The following is a 24,279-nucleotide window of genomic DNA, read 5'->3' as shown; positions in this document are numbered from 1 at the left end:
AGAAATGAAATTATATAAAACTAAACTCTATACAATCAACAGAGTAAAGAGACATCTTACAGAGTAGGAGAAAATATTTGCAAACTATGTCTGATAAGGAATTCAAAATATACAGGAATTCAATTCAATAGCAAAAAAGCCCAAATAATTTGACTGAAGAATAGGCAAAAGGCCTCTAATAGAAATTTCTCAAAAGATGACATACTGCTGGGCACATGGTGCACACCTGTAATCCCAGCAACTTGGGAGGCTAAGGTGGGAAGATCGCAAGTTCAAAGCCAGCTTCAGCAACTTAGTGAGGTCCTGGGCAACTTAGTAAGACCTTGTCTCAAAATAAAAAAAAAATAAAATTAAAAAAAGGTCTGGGGATGTGGCTCAGTGGTCAAGTACCCCTGGGTAAAAAAAGCAGATGACATTCAAATGACTAACAGGTATATGAAAAAATGCTCAATATCAGGGAAAGGTAAGTTAAAACCACAATGGCTAGTTAGAAAGGCTATTATCAGAAAAGATAATAAGTGTTAGCAAGAAAGTGGAAAAAAAGGAAACCTTTGCGGGTTATTGGTGGAAATGCAAATTAAAGTATAACCAGTAAGGAAAATAGCATAGTAGTTCCTCAAAAAAGAAAAAATCGAACTACTATACATTCCAGCAACCCTACTACCAGGTATATATCCAGTGAAATCAGTGTGTCTAAAAGGACATTTGCATTCCCATGTTCATTTTAGCACTAGTTACAAGAGGCAAAATGTAGGTTCCACCTAAATGTTCATCAACAGACGAATGCATTAAAAAAATGTGGTATAAAAATATAATGGAATTGGGGCTGGGGTTGTGACTCAGTGGTAGAGTGCTCGCCTAGCATGCATGAGACACTGGGTTTGATCCTCAGCACCACATAAAATCAAAATAATGTGTCCACCTAAAAAACTAAAGATACATAAATAAATAAATGTTTAAAAAAATATAATGGAATATTATTCAGACTTAAAAAGGAGCCTACCATTTGCAACACAGATAAACCTGAAAATGTTTTAAAAAATATAATGGAATATTACTCAGACTTAAAAAGGAGCCTACCATTTGCAACATAGATAAACCTGAAAGGCATTATATTAAGTGAAATAAGTTGGACACAGAAGGACAAACTCTGCATGGTCTCACTCATGGGAAATTTAAAAAAAGCTGACCTCACAAAAGTTGAGAGTAGAATAATCATTATAAGAGGCTGGGAAAGGGCTGGGTGGATTGGTTGATGGGTACAATATTACAGTTAGAAGGAATAAATTCCAGTGTTCTTTTGTATAGTAGGGAGACAACAGTTAAAAATAACTTTATTATATATTTCAAAAAGGTAGAAGAGGGGAAATTCTGAATGTTCTCACCACAAAGAAATGATAAATGGTTAGAATGAAGGGTATGCTAATTATTCAGATTTGATCATTATATAAAGTACACATGTATCAAAACATATTATATCCCTAAATACTTACAATTATGACAATCAAAAATAATACAATTATGTTTATAAACATTAAACTTTATAAATCAGTTCATGAAGTATATTTATAATATTTCTTTTCCCCATCTATTCATTCAAGCGGTTCTATCAGTTTAAAAAATACATAAATGTAACACAATCAGCTCCATTAATTTTAACTGGCTGAGAGGATCTCAGAAGACCAATACACCTTGAATACTGAACCAATTTCCCTTCTGTTCTCTGACTTATTGCTGTTCTTAAAGAGACTCCAGAGGCAATTTTTACCTCTTCCTTTTTTAATAAGGATACATGTGATACACTGATATATGACTGAATTAACTCCTCTAGAAATTTAAGGGTCTAGCAAAAGCACCACCTAGTTAGCCACTCAACTCTCATCCACCAAATATTCATTTGTATTATGTGACAGACACTGGGGGCACAATGTTGTTCAAAACAGACATTTGCTTCTGTCCTCATGAAATTTACTGATACTTTATTAGAAGAGATTGTTCCCAGTGATTAAAGCAAGTCTGGCATTTTTCTTTCCATGAAAGGGAAAAACGAATAAGACACTTACTGCATCACTTAAGACTTCACTGTTTATAGGTAAGATGTGTTCAATTCGCACAAAAGGTAAGAGAGAAGAAAGGATCTCTCTAAGCTCTTCGATGTCCAGGTCTCGTCTTTTTACACCCCTTTTGTTCACACTGTGAGCAGTACCACTCAATAAGTTTGGTTCTATGAGACAGAAAATGAGAAGTCTACAACCAAATGCAAATTTTCAGACAGGCTTGCTTTCTTCTACAGTACATATGCTCTAAGAACCGCTACTTAAGTACATCTGCTTTAGAAGGGCCTGTAAATCAATTATTTTTCTGTCATAAGGAGCTTGTTTAATAAACATGTGCTTGGACAAAAAGAAAGCATCATGTCCATGGAACAATAATATTCTTTTGGGACTGTTCTGTCTTGATAAAGGATTCTTCTTTGTAAACCAACTCAAAGGAGAAAAGATGACAATCTATTAACATCAATCTGGTCTCAATTTTGTGATCAGTTTTTATACATATATATTCATATATATATATATATATATTTTGGGGGGGTAGGTTGTCAATATGTTCATCTGGTTATATATGTTTAAATAGTAATTTTATAGCACTAATCACTTAGTACCCAAGGGAATAAAACCTAACGTACATTCTAATTTTAAGATTTTTATGAAAACCTAAATTTCCGTAACAAAGGAATGTTATTGCATGTAAGTGGACCCTTCGATCTTTGATGTGATGTATGTCCACTGTTTAGAGCAGAGAATAAAGGTTTCTTTATTGGTGAAAGAATATCTAAACCATTTATGTGCTTATGATAGAGATGGGAAGAAAAAACCCATACTTTTAGAAATATTTATTCATGCTTTTAATCTAAGGGGTTCTTCTAATTCCTTAAAAAAAATCAACACTGAATAAGATCTTTATCATTCATAAATGTAAATGCTGGATTTCTAAATATTCTATAAACAAACTGATATCTTTCTTAAATTGTGGGGTATGTGTGTATGATTTTTTGAAAAGCTAAGCTATTTCTGGAGTCAATCAAAATAAAATTGTAAGTCTGTGGGAAAGTCTTTTGCTTGCTGTGATTTAGCTTCATACTTACATAAAGGTATTATTTTAAAAAAAAAGACATGGCATCATGTTTTCATGTAAAATCTTACAGGAACTCCCCAAATATCTAATGGGTAAGGAAAGAACCCTTTGTAGAAGTGACTCTGAAATAAAGGTGTGGTTTGCTTAGCTTCCCTCTTATCCGTGCAGGATGCTCTATTCCAATCGAATCTGAAAACCTTTAAAGGGAAATTTTATCCTTTGAGGAAGCTTATTATTGCCTCCCCCCAATTATGACTTTTCATCATTACCAGCCTTACATTAGTAAACACACCTATGACCTCTAAGAATTATGCAGAGTTTTACACAACCCATTATTGTAATTTGTGATAGTTACAAATTTGTGATAGTTGTGATACTGACAAAAACAATGGATAAGCAAATACTGAACTGGTGCTCCTAGGGGAAACATAGGTTAGGTTCCTATTCACCTCTGGGCACAACATTTTTTTCAACTGATTAAGACATGACTTTGTTTTATGTGTTTCTGTTTAAAGATTCTTTGTTTTATATTATTCATTCATAACACTGAACTCATGGCCAATAGTGCTGTAACTCATGAATGCTGAATGAGGCTTTTCTTAATTTTATAGCACTAATCACTGTATTTTCTCCAGAAGGTGCATCACAGCCAACACTAAGACAACTCTTTAGCACCATAATTGGGGGCAACTTCAAACAGTGTGAACACTAATAAAAACATAAAAATATAACACAAAAATGTGAAAAAGGGCACTAAGTAGATTGTGAAAAGAACCCTTGATTATAGTAAATCTGAATAAGGTGAGATGTTGCTGCCTTGTTGGACTTAGCTGGAAACATGATCGGTGGATTACTAAAACTTCTACAGCTCTGTGCTTGTGCGTTAGTGATCTTGAAAGTGCCATGAATATGAATTTTTGAGGTTAAAAATGCATTTTATCAAGTAAATTCACTAATACAGAATCTGTAAATGATAATAGACTGTATACTGGCATTTGAAAAGCTTTCTGAATTAACTGTAGTAGTTTTTATATTTTGAATTTCAAATCTGAAGAAGGCTAAAGGCTTTTGTAGGCCACAGAAAAATAAATTGGGAAAAATACAATAGGAGGACTGGTTTTGTTTCCTAGTACTTGTGTAATAGCATGTTTAAGGGACGCTATTAAGAAGGTTTAAATTAGCACAAAATTTTTATGTTATTTAAAAATATGACAGAACAACTATTTAAACGTGCTAAAAATCACTTACTTGAATATTTTAAATAGGTGCACTTTATGGTTACAAATTAGAACGTATTATAAATCATATCTAAATACATCTACTGACTCGGGCGAGGTGGTGCATACCTGTAATCCCAGTGATTTGAGATGCTGAGGCAGGAGGATCACAAGTTTGAGACCAGCCTCAGCAACTTAGCAAGACTCCTGGCTCAAAATAAAAATAAAAAGGGCTGGGGTATAGCCCAGTGGTAGAACGTCCCTGATTTTAATCTCCAGTACCACAACAAATAAGTAAACAAATCTATTTTAAAATGATAGGAAAGGGGAATTTATTTAATTTTTCCAATTTAAAATCTTTTAGTTGGGTTCATTATATAGAGAAAAACAACACTGTATGAGATGAGAGGAACTGGTGAGTGGCTAACACATAAAAGACTGCTATAGAATCCTAAGTTGCCAAAGTCAAAAGCCCATTTCCATTTCCCTGTGTATGATGATGTTACCCTTACTTATGTAACACTCCAGCTAGAGGTCACTCAAGTATATTCTTTTACCTTCCATAACATTTTAGAATAAAATTGATTTTAAATATTTTAAAGCATGCAATTCAGTGACTTTTAGACATCATATTACTGTGCATCTATGAATACTACATTTTAATCAACAATGTGTGTGTGTATGTGTGTGTGTGTGTGTGTGTGTGTGTGTGGTGTTACTAGGAACTGAACCTAGGAGTGTACTACCACTGAGCTATGCCCTGAGGTCTTTTGTTTTTTATTTTGAGACAAGAGTCTCAGAAAGTTGCCATGGCTGGTATCAAACTTGCCATCCTCCTGCCTCAGCCTCCTAAGCAGAGCGATTACAGGCATGCGACAGCATAAGTGGCAACATTACACCTTTATAACACTTCAATCATTACATGAAACTTTTCATTCTAATATTTCCATGAATTACTAAACATATTAAGCACAGACACATAATAAAATTACATTTTTTTAAAAGAGAGAAGAGAGAGAATTTTTTAATATTTATTTTTCAGTTTTCAGTGGACACAACATCTTTATTTTTATGTGATGCTGAGGATCAAACCCAGTGCCCCGCGCACGCCAGGCAAGTGTGTTACCGCTTAAGCCACATCCCCAGCCTCAAGTTACGTTTTAAAGTTGCAAAATGAAACTTTAACAGCCTATACTCTACTTTTCTGACTGTAAAAAGTTACACATGCTGATTAGCACGAATTAATTTTCTGAACTTACCTCTGTCTGCTATTCTTTTCATCAACTGATGCTCTCCCCATTTAATCAGATATTTAAGGATATCTTGTTCACTTGCCTGCAATAAAAGTGGTTTGTATTTATTTTAGTGGAGTTAGATAAAGGGTCAATTTCACTGATAACTTTTCCTAGGTTACTGCAACTTACCATTGTTTCCCTCTTTCTGTCAGCTGTTAGAAATTTTAGAGTTAAATCTGTTGTCCATCAACAACAAATATGCAAAACTACATTATAGATATTTATCCAGTAATAACTCTTGGCTCCAGCAACATTTTTATTTCCATATTTTTTTTGCCTTTGTCCTGTTTTTCCCTATTTATTTTATCTTACCATATGGTTTCTATACAATTACCTTATTTTTTGAAACAAGATGGAAATAAACACATGAAAGTAAAAGTACAGTCATAGAGTTTATACTATCTCCTTCAAGGATGGGAAATACACACATAGCAATTTGTGGCAGAGGAAACTGCAATCTCCACAAAGCACTTTATTGGTTGGTAAGAGAGTCTCAAAGTATAACCTGGGAAGTGGCAATGTACCCCTCATTTCTTTGTACCTTATTTAAAATCATAGAGCAAATCTAAACTGCTCCCCGAGATTAAATTGCTAAAACAGAATGCAAAGCTCCGAGAGTCAATAATTTGAAAGAACTGACAAACTCTAACTCCCCTAAACACAAAGCATCCAGCTTGATCAGCACAGTGAGAGAAGGCTGGTAAACAAAAGCCTTCCATACATCAAGTCCAAGTGTGACAACATCTGTACTGCAATCAGATCAATATTGAAGGAAAGCACTGATGCCAAGTATATTATTGAACTTTTCGCTGCATTTTCTGATTGAGATGGTAGGTAGCACTGTATAATTCTTCTAGTACAAAGACATAGGAATTGTCTCAATGAGTTTGTGTGTTTGCAGCATTAAAACTCTTGTTTAGTTTTAGCATGAAATTCATACAATCAATGTAAAACAACAACAACAAAAAAAACCCCAGCAAATTTAGCTGGATATACTTTACCTGAATACTTCTTGCAATACTTAAAATCTTCTATGACTTTAAATCACCAAATAAGATTAACATATAGTCAAAGATACAAGATACTAAAAACTATTTTTTACTAAAAATGAATAGTTGAAAACATTAGTATACTTTGGCAGAACACATGTACTGAGTTTTTATAATCAGTTAAGCAGATGAGAAAGTGAATATTATTTGTATTTTGTTCTGCTTAAACTACTGCCTACAATCTAAATATCTGAGACTGCAGAAAGTAAGATATTATTATAGGGAATCCACTTTAGTGGAAGCCAAGAAAATTGCTGTTGGAATATGCTTCTGACCTTGCCTACTGCCTCACCTCTTTTGGTGTAGTTGGTTAAGTCCTGGTTTTGTTCATAATGTCAAGTCACAGTAGCAGTGTGCATGAGGAGCCATTGAGCCAGAAGCCTGTGTTGTACAAATATGAAAAGGGCATTCCTAGGTGGTTTGATCATAGCCTGTTTCTATCCCCCTACTCTACCCCAGACAGAAGAATAATGGAATACAGATGTATTTCTTGGTGCATATATGAATGACAATGAATTTGAGAGGGATGTTAATGATTACCTGTAGATAGTCAGACTGGATAGCAGTAAGCAGATGGTCTTTGCTGAGTTCATAAAAAACATCCGAAGTCATGACCTGGGACAATTCCTCACAGAGGAAATGCAAAGCTTGCCGGTGCACCCACTTAGAGCCATATGGATGTGAGCTCCACTTGAGGATGGCAATTAAGGTATCTAATGAGATGCTCTCAGCAATGATATCCTCACAGCCTAAAAGAGAAGGCAAACACTTCTTGAGATTAATCATAAATATTACTTATTGAACATCAGTGTGTTAGGCTTAAAAGTAGCAATAGTAAAAAAGAACTCAAGGAGATAAAATCTCATGGAAATCACCAAGACATGGTGGGATGGGATAGCAATAGATTATGACATCTTTAGGAAATATACTGCCCTATATAGAGAGAGCAAGCGAGCTGTAGAAAAAGGCAGAGAATCCTCCCAGTTGTTCAAGAAAATAAATATCGATATGCAAATCCAATAATTTGAATAAGACAGTATTATGGAAAGCACTGGACCAAAGAGAAAGAAGAGTAGGAAGAAATGATACAGTTGTGGGAACTGGCCAGAAGAAGGATATGGGTGACAACTGATGGACAGAGCATCCCTACCTAATGAGAAGACAAGGAATATTTGTTCTTTGTTCTGTCCTCATAATCTCTCCAAAAACAGACAAAATATCAAAAGTTCTATATTCATCTGGCCTTAGTTCTTTCAAAAAGAAATAAGTGGCTTAAGTAAAAAGGGCCAGGATCCTAGAAGAAGTAACTTCTGGCATTTTAAAAGCTCAAAGAAGAAAAGGAAGAAATCTGAGGATAGTCAGTTATTTTCCTTAGAAAAAGATAATATAAAGATAAATATAAGTAAAATCTGAGTGACATTGTGGAAAGGAAAATAGCTGAAGTTGGGCAGAAACTCTTTCTTCACTAGATTTACTATAAAATAAAATGTGATTCTGATTAATGTGCAAAAAAAAAAAAAAAAAAAAAAAAAAAAAAAGAAAAGAAAAGAAAAGAAAGAAAGAAAGAAATGCTGTGTGCAGTGGTGCACAACTGTAATCCCAGCTCAGGAGGCTGAGGCAGGAGGATTGCAAGTTCAAAGTCAGCTTCATCAACTTAATGAAGCCCTAAGCAACTTAAAGATACCCTGTCTCAAAAAAGAAAAAAAAAAAAAAAAGTCATTTAAATATCATCACCAACAATGAAAAAAATACAGTTACACAGACTGTTCTCCAATTACCTTAGAGTTTTAAAAGATAAAGCCCAAAGAAAGGTATCAATGAGCTCTAGACTTTCAAAATTCAAAGCTATCTCTAAGACCATAAAACAAGATCAGTGGCAGCCAATAAGGCATCTACAAAAAGTAACACCTCAGGAGTTTGGCTCAGTGGTAGAGCAACTGCCTGGCATGTGTGAGGCATTGGGTTCAATTCTCAGCACCACATATAAATCAATAAAATAAAAGTCCACTGACAACTAAAAAATATTAAAAAAAAAAAAGGTAATGCTTCCCTTCCCTTTTCTGCTATGGTACCAGATAAGGAAAAATATCATAGATAATTGTATAATGTGGTTTCCACAAAGCACTTAACAAAATATTTCATAATGCTGCTATTTGTTAGCACCACAAGATAGGGACTGCTGTCTTCAGTGTGTCTGAGCATCTTCCTGCACGTGGTGGGTGTCAAATAAAGCTGTAGTGGACATACAAATGAGATCCTTGCAGATATGAGGTGATGACAAAACAGTGGTTAACAAAACCATTCAGAAGCAGCACCACTTAACTTGGAGGGTACAGTGGAAGTCTCTGTCCTTGCTATGTTTATCAAGAATTTGAATGGGGGCTGGGATGTGGCTCAAGCGGTAGCACGCTTGCCTGGCATGTGTGCGGCCCAGGTTCGATCCTCAGCACCACATACAAAGATGTTGTGTCCGCCGATAACTAAAAAAATAAATATTAAAAAAAAATTCTCTCTCTCTCTCTCCCTCTCTCTTTAAAAAAAAAAAAAAAAAAGAATTTGAATGAAGATATGAAAGTAAGCATCTAAATCTCCAGATGACCCTAAAACTGGGAAACACAGTTAATGACACTGTACAAAGCAGAAACATAACTGGCTATAATATAAAGACTGGCCAAAATGAAGTTGAAATGTAACTAGGAAGATTGGAAAGTGCTACACTTAAAACTGAAGATCAACTGCATAGTAGATGAGAGGCAAGCTACCCTAAATACACCCACATAAAATAATATCTGGTTATTTTAGTTGCATGAATGCAAAAGGTAACATAGCTGCTATAAAGCTGAAGCAATTTTAGGCCTTTAAGGTATAAGCATCAAGACCTTGTCAGAGACTCATGTGACCCTATTCTCCTGTGCTGTTTTGGGCCCTGTATTTTGGATGCGCACTGGTCAAACCACAAGATTTCTAGAAGAGAGCTTGAGACCTGTCACAGGAGAAAAGCTTCAAATAAACAGGGTACTTGGCTTATGTAAGAGAAACCTGAGTAGAGATGGAAGAGCAGTTTTTAAACATCTGATCAGTCCTCATGAGGTAGAAGAGAAATAAATGACATTGGCTGTTCCAAGGGCAGGTCCTGGGAAACAAATGGTGTTAAAGGAGAATTTTGGTTCAATAACAAGAAATTTATAACTATTATAAATTTCTCTACCCCACTCCCCTCAAAAAAATTTTTTTTTCTAGAATAGTAGCAGCAGAGTCTGGCTCATCACATTAGGGACATACTGAACACTGGGTAAGAACTAAGGTCAAAGGACATCCAAGCTGCTTCCATCACAAAGATAGAATCATGTTTTGGAATATGGTAAGAGAACAAAGATTCATTTATTTAGTCTGAATATTAATACTTTATAAGAAACACTGAGGTCACAATGAGATCTACATGAAAATGAAACCAAAAGGCATGAATAAGTGCTGATAACTGGGAAATACAAAAAAGTTCTGAACAGTCTTCATGATTTTATGGAAATCCTTGAATGTCAAGCTACAGCAGATCTCTTCCAGCCAGTGGACAACTTCTGTTGGGCTGATGTTTAAAGCAATTGACGGAATAGAAGTCAGCAGGGTAAGTCAACCTGATAGGAAAGGCAATCTTATAGATGCGCTTGGGAATGAAGTAGGGGGATATCAGAGGAAAGAATGTGGGGCTAGGGATGTAACTCAGTGGCAAAGAGCACTTGCCTAGCATGCATGAGACCCTAGGTTCAACCCAGTGCTTGGGGTGGGGGTAGGTAGGAGGAAAGCATGTATCAGAATCCTACTAAACCAGGATATTGGCAGAGGTGAAGAAAAAGAATCGAAGATAATGTGGATCATATATTTAAATTTCTGAGGTTACAAAGAAGCAGGATATGGCAGGAAAAAATGGGCTTTGAAATCAAGACAGATTGGACTTGAAAAAAATTCCAGCTCTGACACTTGGACAGATCACTTAACTTTTTGAGCCTGACATTTTCTCATCTCTAACATTGAGATAACATCTCCCACCTTACAAGGTTGTCACAAGTCCAAATGAGCTGCACCCTTGATGCTCATTCGGATGCACACTGGGGCAGAGGGATACTGACACACAGCTCCTTTTCCTGCTCATTCTCCTGGTGATGTCGTCCATCTCTACAGCCTTCACTCCCATTGCACCTCTATGACTTCCCAGCTACTGCTCCAACCCAGGGTGCTCTCTTGATGCCTTTAGTCATTCCTTACTTCCACTGGACAATTCCAGATGGATGTTCCACAAACAGTTCAAGTATAGAAGTCAGTTCATTTCCTCTGGGAAATCTAGCCTCCTCCCTTTCTTAATGCATTTTAGTGGAATCACTTCTACCCAGTCATCAAAGCCAGAGATCTGAGTACTATTGATTCCTTCTCCTGAAGCCCTTATTAAATCTATCACCAAGTGCTTTTCGTTTACTTTTAAATCCATCCCCTCCACAGGATCTCTATTCAATTTCTATCACTGTTTTCAAAATTCCATATTTTCTCCCTATACAATTACACAATTGAAACACCCTAAAAAAAAGAGAAAACCATCTCTAGTCTTGTCCCTTTGAATCTGTTCTCTACTGCTGCCAGAATGATCCTTTAAAATGCAAATTATGTATGCCTCTGTAACAAATTATTCAATAGCTTGCAAATGACTTCAAGAAAAAACCCTAACTATGTATCTCTTGATGATCTGGCCCTTGACTGTTCTGCAGGCCCACCTAGCTTAAAAGAGAGAATTATCTTATATTGTCAAAATTAACATTTTCATGTTATGGTAAATTATCTAAATTAGCAATAATATACTTTTTATCAAAGTGAAAAACACTGGATTGAAAATATGCAGATAATAGCAAGGCAGAGGGGAGGCTGGCAAGGGAAGGCTAGCAAACAAGATGCCAACAGTTGGGCTGGGTTGTAGCTCGGTGGTAGAGCACTTGCCTAGCATGTGTAAGGGACTGAGTTTGATTCTCAGCACTACACATAAATAAATAAATTAAAGGTCCATCAACAACTTAAAAATTAATAAATCCAGGGCCTCAGATATGTTAGGCAAGCACTGCACCACCTAGTTGTATTCCTAGCGCAAAGACAGATTTTTGGTGACAAGATACTGTACAAATCTGGGCTGGGGATGTGGCTCAAGCGATAGTGTGCTTGCCTGGCATGCATGCAGCCCGGGTTCGATCCTCAGACCACATACAAACAAAGATGTTGTGTCCGCTGAAAAAAACTAAAAAAATAAATATTAAAAATTCTCTCTCTCCTCTCTCCCTCTCTCTTAAAAAAAAAAATACTGTACAAATCTAAGCCCAGTGCCTAGATGAGAATGACCATATATGTGCAAGTGCAGGTATTTATTTCTACTGATCAGAACATCATATATTCTATCTTAGCAATTCTCAAACTATCTCTGGTCAAGGATAGTTTGGGAATTGCTAAGATAGAATATATGATAAACTAGAATAAGATAGAATATTGGATAAACTTCCAATCTGTCATGGATCTAATATTTTTATAAAATACAACAAAAATACTACTTGAAAGTTGTGGCAATGTCAAATTGCTAGAATATTTTCTATATGGATACTCTGCGCTTATCTCACCGTGGACATACTTTGAACAGAATTGCTCTTATAAGAGTTCCTCCTCCTCCTCCTTCTGCTGCTGCTGCTTCTTTTTGTTTTGGTTCCCGGGATTGAACTCAGGGACACTTGACCACTGAGCCATGTCCCCAGCCCTATTTTATATTTTATTTAAAAGACAGGGTCTTGCTTAGCGCCTTGCAGTTGCTGAGGCTGTCTTTGAACTCACAATCCTCTTGCCTTAGTCTCCTGAGCTGAGATTTGTCTTCTGTCACGTAAAGACACTGTGGTTACTAGCTTATTGGTCCAAAGAGGATAACAAGTGGCACTGGGAACAAAGGACCCCTGCTGCCCACAGTGGCCACTACAGTAGCCCCAGCTGCTGCAAACTGAAGCACACATTATTTAAACATTTTTTTTGTTACACATCACTGAGGTTCTCAGGTGTTTTCTGCATAGTGATGGCAGACTCAAAAACCCATAAAACTTTCTGAATGAATTCAAAAGCTTTTATTAATAATTTTCTTATAATAGGGTTGAGGTTGTAGCTCAGTGGTAGAGTGCTTGCCTCACATATGGAAGGCACTGGGTTCGATCCTCAGCACCACATAAAAATAAAATAAAGGTGTTGTGTCCATCTACAAGTAAAAAAATTTTTAAAAAGATACTTTTCTTATAATAAAATAAACTCCACGTGTAGCCAAGAAATCTGATAGATGGAAAAAGGCACCAACACATTCTGTTTAGGTAGATTTGTAACCATACTGTTGTGAGCTTGGCTTATTATGTGAAGTCATCTTTCTATAATTTTTAAAAAATATTTTTTAGTTGTAGCTGGACACAATACCTTTATTTTATTTAGTTAGTTTTATGTGGTGCTGAGGATTAAACCCAGGGTCTTGCATGTGCTAGGCAAGTACTCTATGGCTGAGCCACAACCCTAGCCCTCTATAATTCTTTTGCTTGGGTGATAACCAAATTTTATAGATCCATCTCCTAATTGTTTAGTCTTTTCTTCTATTCTCTTGCCAGCATGCTTTCTGTTCTTTAATGTGGGCAAAAAATGCCCCTTTTCAAAAGATCCTGCATGTTAAACAGAATTGTTCTCTGTTTTTATTATCAAAATTGTTCTCTGGGGCTGGGGTTGTGGCTCAGTGGTGAGCACTTGCCTTGCATGTGAGGCACTGGGATCAATTCTTAGCACTCCATATAAATAAATGAATAAAATAAAAGTTTGTCAACAACTAAAAAAAATTTTTAAAAAAAGTGTAAAAAATTGTTCTGTTTATGTTCCTCTGGTAACTAAATATAAGCCTCAATGTTGACAGCTCTCTGGGCACACTGTCAGGATCTGTCTTTGCTCTCCACTCTCACTTGTGATTATTCCTAGGTATAACATCTTACTTGTTTAACCAATGCCAAAGGGAAACCTCACCTTGCCTTGTGGCCATCAGGAAATATATAAGTAGCTTCCAGATTCAGAGTTTCATACTGGGGTTGGCTGGGAAGAGAATGACAGAAGAGAGGGAGGGACTGTGGGAGGGAGATGACAGTTCAACAACCAACATAAAAGAATATTATAAGTTTAGACAAGGCTGGCCCTAGACTTGGCCTTAGGCATGGTGACCCTTTAATGGCCAGATTAGAAATATGATTAAAAGTACAAACAAGCTTGAAGAAAAGTTATTTCGATTCTTCCCTGATAATCTTTATGGTGACTGATTGTGGGACTTGAGGCAAGAAGGAATTGAGGGTGGCAGAAAGCAAGAGAAAGAGAGGCTTTCAATTTAGACAGCCGCATTACTAACTCTTGACTCACTCTTACCACCCTGTGCTGGATCAAAAGACTTAGTTCTTCATATGCAGGCTAAAGCAATTCATTACTGTGTAGAGGATTATGGTGAACACTGTACCTTTCTCTAGGACAGAAACCTTAAATTTCTACTGTCCTACCCATCTTCCTTTGACCTTTATATGTAATCAATGTGTTCCACTGATTCTTCCCTCAAAATACTCTTTGATTAGCCTCTTTAATTCTACCTCTAAGACATGTCTATACGTACTGGCACAAACACCACCTCTTTTCAAATTCTCAGCACCTCACACATCAATTCTTGAAAAGCTTTCCTACTTTCTCCTTCCCTCTGATATTCCAATCTACATGGCTGAAAGGTTTATGTTTTCTGAAATGCCATTATTACCACATCATCCCTACAACGGAGCTAAGAATTCCAGATCTAAGGCAGAAAATGCGAGTCAAGACATATGGGTTGGAAGACAAGCCAACCTGTGCCTCAATGTTTTAAACTGCCTTCCTCAGATTGTAACATCTGGGAGATGGGTGGATACATATATGCTCCCCTCTCCCTCGGGGTACAATTCTGAAGAGTCTAAACCCAGACCTCCCAGGCATGACCAGCTCAGGGAACCACTCATACATATACTGCTCTCCTGCCTTCCCAGCTTCACCCTTTCTTGGGAGAACCTACCAAATACATGATCTGCATTCAAGCTCAGATGTAGGGCTGTGCTTGCATCAGGGATCATTAGGAATGAGAGGAAATACCCAAAGATAGCTAGAAATGGCCCTAGAAAACAAGATTCTTGAATGATATTCCAGAATTAGATCCCCCCACAACCCATACACTTATAAGTGAGGGAGGTGATAACCTCTGCTGGCAGCAACAGGACAACAGGAGGATTTTCACTAGGAGCAGATTAACATGATGTGTAAATGAAAGATGAATTAGCTCAGCAGAAATGGTGGCACTTAAATGGAATGAGAACATTAGTGCACATAAGTCCCTCATACTGGCTGGCTTTAGTGAACAGCTTTAGAAGCCATGCAAAAAGAAAACTATTGGCTCAGCTTAACCAACTCTTAAACCTAGGCATTCTTCAAGGTTGGAGACCTTGAGGTCAGTATTTAAAGAAACCCTATTCCTGCCACTGCATGGTACACTGCCACAACTCACGCTCAAGATTTAATTTGCAGGACATCAGAGCTACATAGAAGATTTGAATGAAAGCCTCACTAAATCTTCTATGATAAAACCTGGGTCCTGATAGGAATATTTGGACACAGAAACCCAGAATGGGGATGTTTGAGTCAGTGACCTGAAATGTTGTTACATCCCAAGATTTGCCCAAATTTTCTGGTCTAGGAAAAGGAGCTTCCTCCAACTCTTAGGTGGAAAACAACAGCATATTTTTGTCTGGAGACCCTGAAAAGATCATGCCTGTCTTCTTCAAGATTTGCTCCTGCTTCTTCCTACTACATCCAAACCAACAATCCAGATGAGGTTTATAGCTATCTGAGTAAGAAAATACAGTTCCTGTGTTGGAAGGTAAGAGTACAGACACCCAAAGAATTCTAAGACCATCTATGTACTGGCAGGCCAACTTGTGGTTGTGCATCTTGAGTGTGCTGCAGTAAGAAGGAGCTCATTCAGAACCCAAGGGATACTCAGGGGCATCTTCTGGTGCTTCTTTGCCTGATAACAAAGACTCAGCAACTGTAGCAAGTGTTAATGACGAAACAAGAGCTCAGACACCCTTGGGATAAAAGTCTGGGTTACCTTACCTGGTAGACTACCCAGATGTGCTGAAGTATTGGTAAAGGGGGACAATAGGGTGATCGGTCTGATTTATAGTATTCCAACTGGTTTTAACCTGAATAATTTCTCATAATCTCTATCCCTGTAGGGATAAAAAAATATAAAATATAAAAATATAAAAATATAAAAAATATAAAAATATAAAAAGAAATATGTGAGACTTAGAAGGCAGAAGAAAGTAGCTATTACCTTCTAAAAGTTACTATAGCTAGGTGACACATGTCACAGAAGTGCTAGTGGATTCTGGCTTGTCCTTGCTTCTTCTCTGCATCCAGATGTCCCACCCAAGTCCATCCTCATGCCCACCACTAAATGCATGGATACAGTACCACTGACACAACGGCCAATCTCCATAAGTCCCTTTCCCCAGTCCCAATTTGGAGGCTGGACATGTGTGGCTTCTCACGTACACAACTCATCTGGTCCTTTGCCACTCTCTCTTTCAGATCTTTACTTCCTCAGCTTCTCTGGAAACTGTATAAGCTTCAAATCCTTATTCCATATGTTGTGGTTGCTCAGCTTCCCTGACTGAATTCTGATAGTTGTAAGATCATGAGTTAGAGCTTCCAGCTAGATGTGGCAGCTGGAATGTGGCTAATTCCACCATTTCCCTGAAGCAAGTCTCTGGCTGTGCTGTGACTGGCCACATGAGTTGGATTAATGGAGTACACAAACTGATTTGAGTGACTCAAGCAGACTGAATTGGGCATTTCATGCTTACCTCATGTCTTTTCTGCTTTTCACCCCCAGCAAGCCAGTTTCAAAGCCAGTATCCTAAAAGACCTTACCTCAACCGTACTTTTGTACCTCCTATATTCAGGTGTGAAAATTCTGATACCTTGAATAGGCACTCCTAGGAATTGACTAGGCATCCATACATATGAAAACCATGAGATGCAAGGAAGTAAACACCCCATGAGAAACACTTTCCAAAGAGGCTGGGGGAATAATTGCTTTCTCTTTCCTCATGTGGACAATTCTGAAGCACATTCCATGTGGCTCCTCAGAGGGTTCCAGTAGGATAAAGCTCAGTTGTCCAGAGCAAAACTGAATTGGTTCTCTCATTTAATTTCATTCTTCCCAGTCTTCCATTCCCATTCTCTGGAAGAATTTCCCCAAATTAACTATCTACATGGATATCCTTATAGTAGATTTCACTTTCAGAAGGAAAGCTAGACTAACATACAGATAAAAAATCCCTACTCCTGACAATGGTCAATAAGAAAGTCACTTTAAATTGCTACTCTGGGTTTTGCTCAAATCAATGGTTCATTCAGCCCTAGATTTCAGGTTAATTTTCTAGACTTTTATTTAAAAATCTTTATTTATTGAGCCATGTGCCAGATTCTATATTAGATGCAGGAGATACAATGATATAAACAATACTGTTCTTGATCTCAGGAAGCTAACAAAATTCTAGGAGAAGCAGAAAACAAAGTAGGTGATTTCACCTCTATGCATAAAGCCATAAGAGGGATAGACAAAAGGCTGTGGTGACTATAGCTTTTCAGTTGAGGCGACATTGAAAATACACCTTTTTAAAGAAATGGGAAGAAATGGTATTCCAGGCAAAGGAAGAATGTGCGTGCATGCATGTAGCAGCTGTTGAAGTGACCGCAGAATACGTAGTTTCAAAAAATGGTTTGTTGAAGAAGAAGAATATTTATAATAAAATCTAGTTCTCTTCACCAATTCTAGTTGTCTACATTCCACCAGCATTATAAATCTGTCACCTGGAGTGTTTCAAATACTTTGAACCCACTCTCCTAGAAAAAAAAAATAAAATTTTCTCTTCAAAATCAAAGTACTTGTATAAGGCTTCAATAAATTTGTTTTCTTCTAATTATTTAATTAATCCATAAAAATTGTTGGTATTAACTGATCTGACCTATGAAAATATTATCAGAGTAAAAATTACCATAAACTTAGTTGGCTAAAACAACACTTTTATCATCCTGTACTTTCTGTGTGGGTCAGAAGGAGCCTGGGCATGGCGAGCTGGCTGGCTCTTCAGTCAGGGTTTTGTTCATGGGCAATGAAGGTGTCAACTGGGCTTGCATGTCACCTAAAGGCTCAACTGGGAAAGAATATGCCTCCAGGGGCTGGGGTTGTGGCTCAGTGGTACAGTGCTTGCTTCACATGTGTACTGGTTTCGATTCTCAACACCACACATAAATAAATGAATAAAATAAAGTTCTATAAACAAATATATATATATATATATATATATATATATATATATATATATAAAGAATACGCCTCTCCAAATTAATCCAGACTGTTGGCAGACTTCTTTCTCTATGGCAGTAGACTAAGCCCAATTCTCACCTTGTGGTTTTCTCATCAGGACATCTCACCAAAGATGAAATCTCACTAAAGCTGGGGAAGAGTTTCTAGCATCACTTGGCTTTGAGATGGAGTTCTATAAGATAATCTAATCATAGGAATGACACCCCATAGTTTTTGCCTTTGATCACAGATTACACATAGGAAGAGGGGATTATATAACAGTCTGAATACCAGAACACAGGGACCACTGAAGGCCTCCTCTTTGTCTACCTGTTCCAGTACATTTATGACCACCTAAGCAATATGTAGTCAGACAAGCCTTATCACTTACTCTGCCCTTAAGCACCCCCATCTCTTTCATCTATTTTTGTTCTTCCCGGCAGAATATCTAATTTTACTTCTCTAAAGAGAGGTAAGAATGCTATCAATATTTTAGGTATGCATCAGAGTATGGTGGGGAATTAAATTGGGTGTTTCTGGGTTTTATTGCTCATACTCATGTAGCTAATACTCAGAATTTTATTGTTCCTTTGGGTAGAGCGGCATGATCAAGGTATTGTCTTAAAATGTAACATTTAGCCACACGGAAGTGCATCTTCCAAGGTCTGGTCCTATTATAATCTTATGAGATTTTCTTGCATTAGCTAAATGCCAGAAGTAATTGGTCATATTGTAGCTATCACCTAAATATTTTGTGTTCCCCTTTAATGTGGTTTAAAAGTCATGTACACTCTCTGGATTGTCCATCTGGAAGGATATACAAGAAACTGGTGACACTGTCTCTGGAGAGGAACTGAGTGGCTGGGAGACAAGGTTGAAAGGGCAAGAACCTTCACTTTTTTTGAATTCTGTCCTATGTGAAGATATTATCTATTCCAAAAATTAACCACCACCACCATGCTATGGAAGTTGCCAAGAATTCCTTCCCTTACCACTCAGTAAAATCAACCACTGACCACAAAACCCAAGCAAATGTTGGAAAAGAAATGAGAAGGTTCTGTATCCTGAGAACATTACTTCCTTTTACAGGAAGGAGGCAATCACTGACATTCATGGTGTGTGTGTGTGTGTGTGTGAGAGAGAGAGAGAGAGAGAGAGAGAGAGAATGAGAATATGAATATATATGCACTGAATGCTATATTCTTTATTCCTATATATGTTGCCAAGCCCTATAAGAGAGAAAAGCAGACAAAGATGGAAAAGATGCTAAAAACTTCTGGAGAAAAACTTTGGTAACTCAGAAAAGGAAGAGGGTAAAACACACAGGAAACTGACAGGAGTCAAAATTTCTCTTTAGACCATGAAACTGAAATAAACACACACACACACACACACACACACACACACACACACACACACAGTCTCTCTTTCTCTCTCAAGTTTAACAAACCTTAAGATACTTAATGATATTCCTCTATTTTACTTTATAAATTAGTGTTTATAAAGCAGGACATTTTAAGTGTTTATAGTGAGTGCTCTGAGGGAGAGCAGCATATGAATGGGAAAGATAATCATGAGGGCATAAGTTCTCTGTATGTAGACAGCATGTAAAAATCCTTTGCTATATGGGGGAGGAGAGGGTAGGATTGGGTGGGGTGAAGGGGTGTGTGTGTGTGTGTGTGTGTGTGTGTGTGTAAGAGAGAAATGTGAAACTAGGACCTATAGGAGGCCTGAATACCCTGAAAATAAACACATTCTTAAATACAGGATACACCACTACACTAGAATTGACCAGAGACTCAATTCTAATTTTCTTTTATCTGTGAGATGTGTGACGTTTTCACCTATTTGCTTACCTGAAAAATGTGGATGATACTGTATATCTCATTTGGTTATTTTGAGCATTTTATAACACATACATAGCACTTACTAATGTTTAATTTAAGGGAAATATTATATAAATGGCATTTAAGGACACCAACAATACTGGTATGTTCTAATTCAAGAGCAAGCACAGGATTTGTGGGGAATATGAGGGTAGGAAGAGAGTATAATCTCCTAAGAGCAGAGCTAATTAAAGATCCATAAAGGGAATTGAAATATTAACAACCCAAATGTATTATATACTTCTCTGTTGCAGATTTGTCAAAGTACTAAATTAAAAAACAACAACAACAACAACACACAACAAACTCTATTCAGTGTGTGAAAAGCTCAGTAGATTTATACCTCTGTATCTAAAAACAGAAGATGGTGGTTTACCTTGGGTATAAAGATAACTGTAGCATGATCACTATTCTTAAACCACCATTCCACTAGTGACAAATAGTAAATTAGTAGTCTTATTTCTATTATAGTAAAAAAGGAAAAAGTCTAGAACTTAGTGGGGTAGAGCCATGATTATTCTTTTCAGAAAACTTCTGGACATCTCCTGGTTGGTCACCTCTTACATGATCATGTGCTGACTTTACAACAATGCATCTCTTGGACACATATTCCCTCTAATCCCAAATGAGAGAAGCTCCAGAGTCAGAAGGGGCACTCACAGGCTTCCTAGCTGTAAACTAGGTTATAGAACCTTTGCTCATGTGTGGAATAATATCTAAAGAGAATAATGTGAATAAGGTGCTTAACACAGTGGCTGGCAAGGAACAGATACTCAATAAATTCTTCTGAATAAGTGAGTACAGTATAAAACTTTTTAAAGAATTAGTAGGGGCTGGATATGTAGCTCAGGAGTAGAGCACCTGTCTGGCACAAGCAAGGCCTTGAGTGTGATTCCAAACAAAAAGGAAAAAAAAAGTGACCTATAATTTATAGATTTTAATCTGCTTACAGAATTTTATGCATCTTTTTCTGAAAAAATATTTTTTTTTAGTTAGAGGTGAACACAGTATCTTTAGTTTATTTTTATATGGTTCTGAGGATCGAACCTAGTGCTCTCGCATGCTAGGTGAGCAGTCTACCTCTGAGCCACAACCCCAGCCCTGTATGCACTTTTTTAAACCCATGATTTCTAGAACCTTTCTTACAGTTTCTAAATCTGGTAGCCAAAAGAGCTTTCGAAAAATGCAAATGTGATCAGGCTACACAGCTTGCTGTAGATAGGATTGAACATGGGGCCTGCACAACCTAGGTAAGTGCCCTAACACTGAGCTACATCTCTAGTTCTTTTAAAATTTTATTTTGAGACAGGGTTCTCACTAAGTTGACTAGGTTGGCCTCAAGCTTTCAATCCTCTGCCTCAGCTTCCTGAATAGCTAAGATTATAGGCATGCACCACCATGCACAGGAGGATGAGGCTTTATGATTTCACCATGGCATACAAAGTTCTTTATATCATCTAGCCCTGTTTGCCTCTGTAGCCTCACTTCTTACCCACCCCTCTTATCTTTGCAACCTCATTTTTTTCCCCCCAGCCCAAAGTGCCTTCCTCTTCAGGCTTTCATAGCTGCTGTTCCTTCTGTCTGACTTGCTCCTTTTACCTCCAATCTTTACTCAAATCCTATTCTTTCTCCAGGTCTTGCTTCTCTGGGAAGTTTCTGAAGATGTTCTCCAATTCCTACTCTACACTGGGTCTGGGACTCCTCTTCCTCCTAGGTGCTCTCCTAGAATCTAGGACCCTGTTTCATTAGGGCACTTCTGTATAATTGCTGGCTGGTACTTGCCACTGGACTATTGTACCCATTACTTTAACCTCAGGGCCTAGCACAGAGTAAGAGCTAAGTAAGTGTTTGCAGAATAAATAAAATACAGGAATTCATAATGTAATTCTATGCCAAGGGGCCTGTATGAATTGACAGGCTATATATTTTCTGCTTCAATAACGTCCCATTTTTACCTTTATTTGCTTGAAAATTCACGCAGCAGCTCCTCCTTCAAGTTTATAGGCCTGCTATGATAATAAGACTTACAACATTGCATCCATCTCCCTCCTCAAGCCACCCTCCACTTTTTGGCAGTGCTGGGGATGGAACCCAGGGCCTTTTGTATTCTAGGCAAGCGCTCCACTTCTAACTATACTCCCAGTCTCATTTACTTCTATTTAATCCAATTCATCTAAAAAATAGCTTAGGAGTAGTATTCACACAGTGAAGACTTTAGGTTTATATATATATAAAAAAAACTATCAATTTACTAAAAAATGAGGTATAAGGATAACAAAACTATTTAGTCATACAGTTTAGCTTAAGAAAATTTCTAAACCTTTCATAAGTAAATATAAGCTCAAATGTTAATAGATTTAGAAAAACAATGTGATGTTCATGTACTTTCTAGAATCATTGTAATGGATCACAGTTTCAAAATCCAGCATTGCTCTTTGAAGTAAACTTCAATTAGTAAGGAAAACTGAGTAGAAACCTAATATTAAAACCAAATCATGGGATGGGGTTGTAGCTCAATGGTAGCGTGCTTGCCTAGTATAGGTGAGGAACTGGGTTTAATCCTCAGTACTACCTAAAAAACAAACAAAATAAAGGTTAAATTCTTAAAAAAAATCACTTTAGTAAAGGCCTAATTCTATTGAGGCGGAAGAGAAATATGTTTAGAAACAAAGACAAACAAAAACATCTAAATGTATAAATGTATTTTTTTCCCTCTCCAGATTTTTTATTGGTGCATTGTAGTTATAAATAATGATGGGATTTTCTGGGCCCAGTGGTGCATGTCTATAATCCCAGCAGCTTGGGAGGCTGAGGCCCTAAGCAACTCAGTGAGACCTTGTCTCAAAATAAAATACAAAAAAAGGGCTGGGGAAGTGGCTCAGTGGTTAAGTGCTCTTGAGTTCAATCCCCAGTACCCCTCCCCAACAAAAAAGATAAGATTTGTCATTATATATTTTTGGTTTTCTATTGCCACTTTCAGATATATGGACATTTACCTTTAAATACTATGAGATGTAAAAACATTATCAGCAGTTTTGTATATACGTCAATACTAAGTATGAGGTGAATAAAAATGTTTTAGTGCAAAGAACTACAACAGAACTTGAAGTCTTTTAATAAAACAAAGTCATCCCCCTTTTGGGGGACATACTAACCCACATCATTTTAATAATAGAGCCTGACAGTCATTACCCTGAAATATATGAAAAAATGTAAAATCATGTAGTTTCTGGACAGTTTACAGTCACTCAATGTTTTAGCAGTCCTTTGGAGACAATGATAAAAAGGTAGTATTGTTAACAGTACTTATCAATGGAAGGGAGATTAGGAGTTGTGAAATATTCTGCATTACTGCCTGAATCCAGCCACTAGTGCATCTATTGCTTATAATTTTTAGAAAATAACTTTATAGTTATTAAAAATAAACTCTAGCTGGGCATCATAACACACACCTGTAATCTCTGTAACTTGGGAGGTTGAGGTATGTGAAACACATTCACGTGCACACACAAAGATCTGTAAGGAAACCCCTGTTCAGAGCATCATTGATAAGAGTCCAGGGAAAGCAGTGGTCATGGGTGAAAATACACTTTACATCATATTTCTGTATCATTTCCCACTTTTTCAACAATAAGCACAAATTGCTGTTGAAATGAATTAACTCAAATTTAAAGTTTTGGCATAGAGCTGTTGAGGATGGTTTATTTATAAATGTTATAAAACATATAATCTAAAGCCTTTCAAAGTACAAGTTGTATGTGGAAGCTCAGATCCTGAGTGTATGTAGGTATTTAGTTATTTTTGCTTTCAAGTCCATCTTTTGGTCAACAGAAGTAGCCTTGGAGAGAAAACAATGTAGGCAATTGCTTCCTCATCTTTAAAATGGGAAGAAGACAGCAGCTACCACACAGGTCACTATAAAGAACAAATAAAGTATCCCTTAAAAAAAAAAAAAAAAAAAAGTTCAGCCCAGTGCCTTTCCCACAGTAATAGTTAAGTAAGATCATTACTCATCTAGAGTCTTAAATACTTTCTTCTAAGCACTTCCAAAGCCAAAAGTAGACAGACTGCTTACATTTGGTCAGAATCCTTTGGATATTTTAGGGGATAACAGCAGAATTTGATTTTAAAGCTGAAACTTCAACTTTGTACCGTAATTCTGGGTTTGAAAAGCCCAGAGTGTCTTCCTTCTTCGGACATTGTCTTTTTTCTTAATCAAATATTTAT

At 37.0% G+C, this 24,279-nt stretch overlaps 1 protein-coding gene across 1 annotated transcript in view; it reads right to left on the bottom strand.

The window, feature by feature from the left end:
* Window positions 1-24,279, bottom strand: part of Btbd7 (BTB domain containing 7) — a 105,174-nt gene that overhangs the window by 18,071 nt on the left and 62,824 nt on the right. The window contains exons 4-6 of the mRNA XM_076849725.2: window positions 7,237-7,445; window positions 5,612-5,687; window positions 2,064-2,224 (exon numbers count right to left, since the gene is read on the bottom strand). Of these exons, the coding sequence (XP_076705840.1) occupies window positions 2,064-2,224; window positions 5,612-5,687; window positions 7,237-7,445 (446 nt within the window). The remainder of the gene's footprint in view (window positions 1-2,063; window positions 2,225-5,611; window positions 5,688-7,236; window positions 7,446-24,279) is intronic.

Source organism: Callospermophilus lateralis, chromosome 3 (assembly GCF_048772815.1).
Source record: "Callospermophilus lateralis isolate mCalLat2 chromosome 3, mCalLat2.hap1, whole genome shotgun sequence".
Taxonomy (NCBI): domain Eukaryota; kingdom Metazoa; phylum Chordata; class Mammalia; order Rodentia; family Sciuridae; genus Callospermophilus; species Callospermophilus lateralis.
The sequence above is the reverse complement of the archived record's forward strand: the minus strand, read 5'-3'. Positions and strand labels throughout refer to the sequence as shown.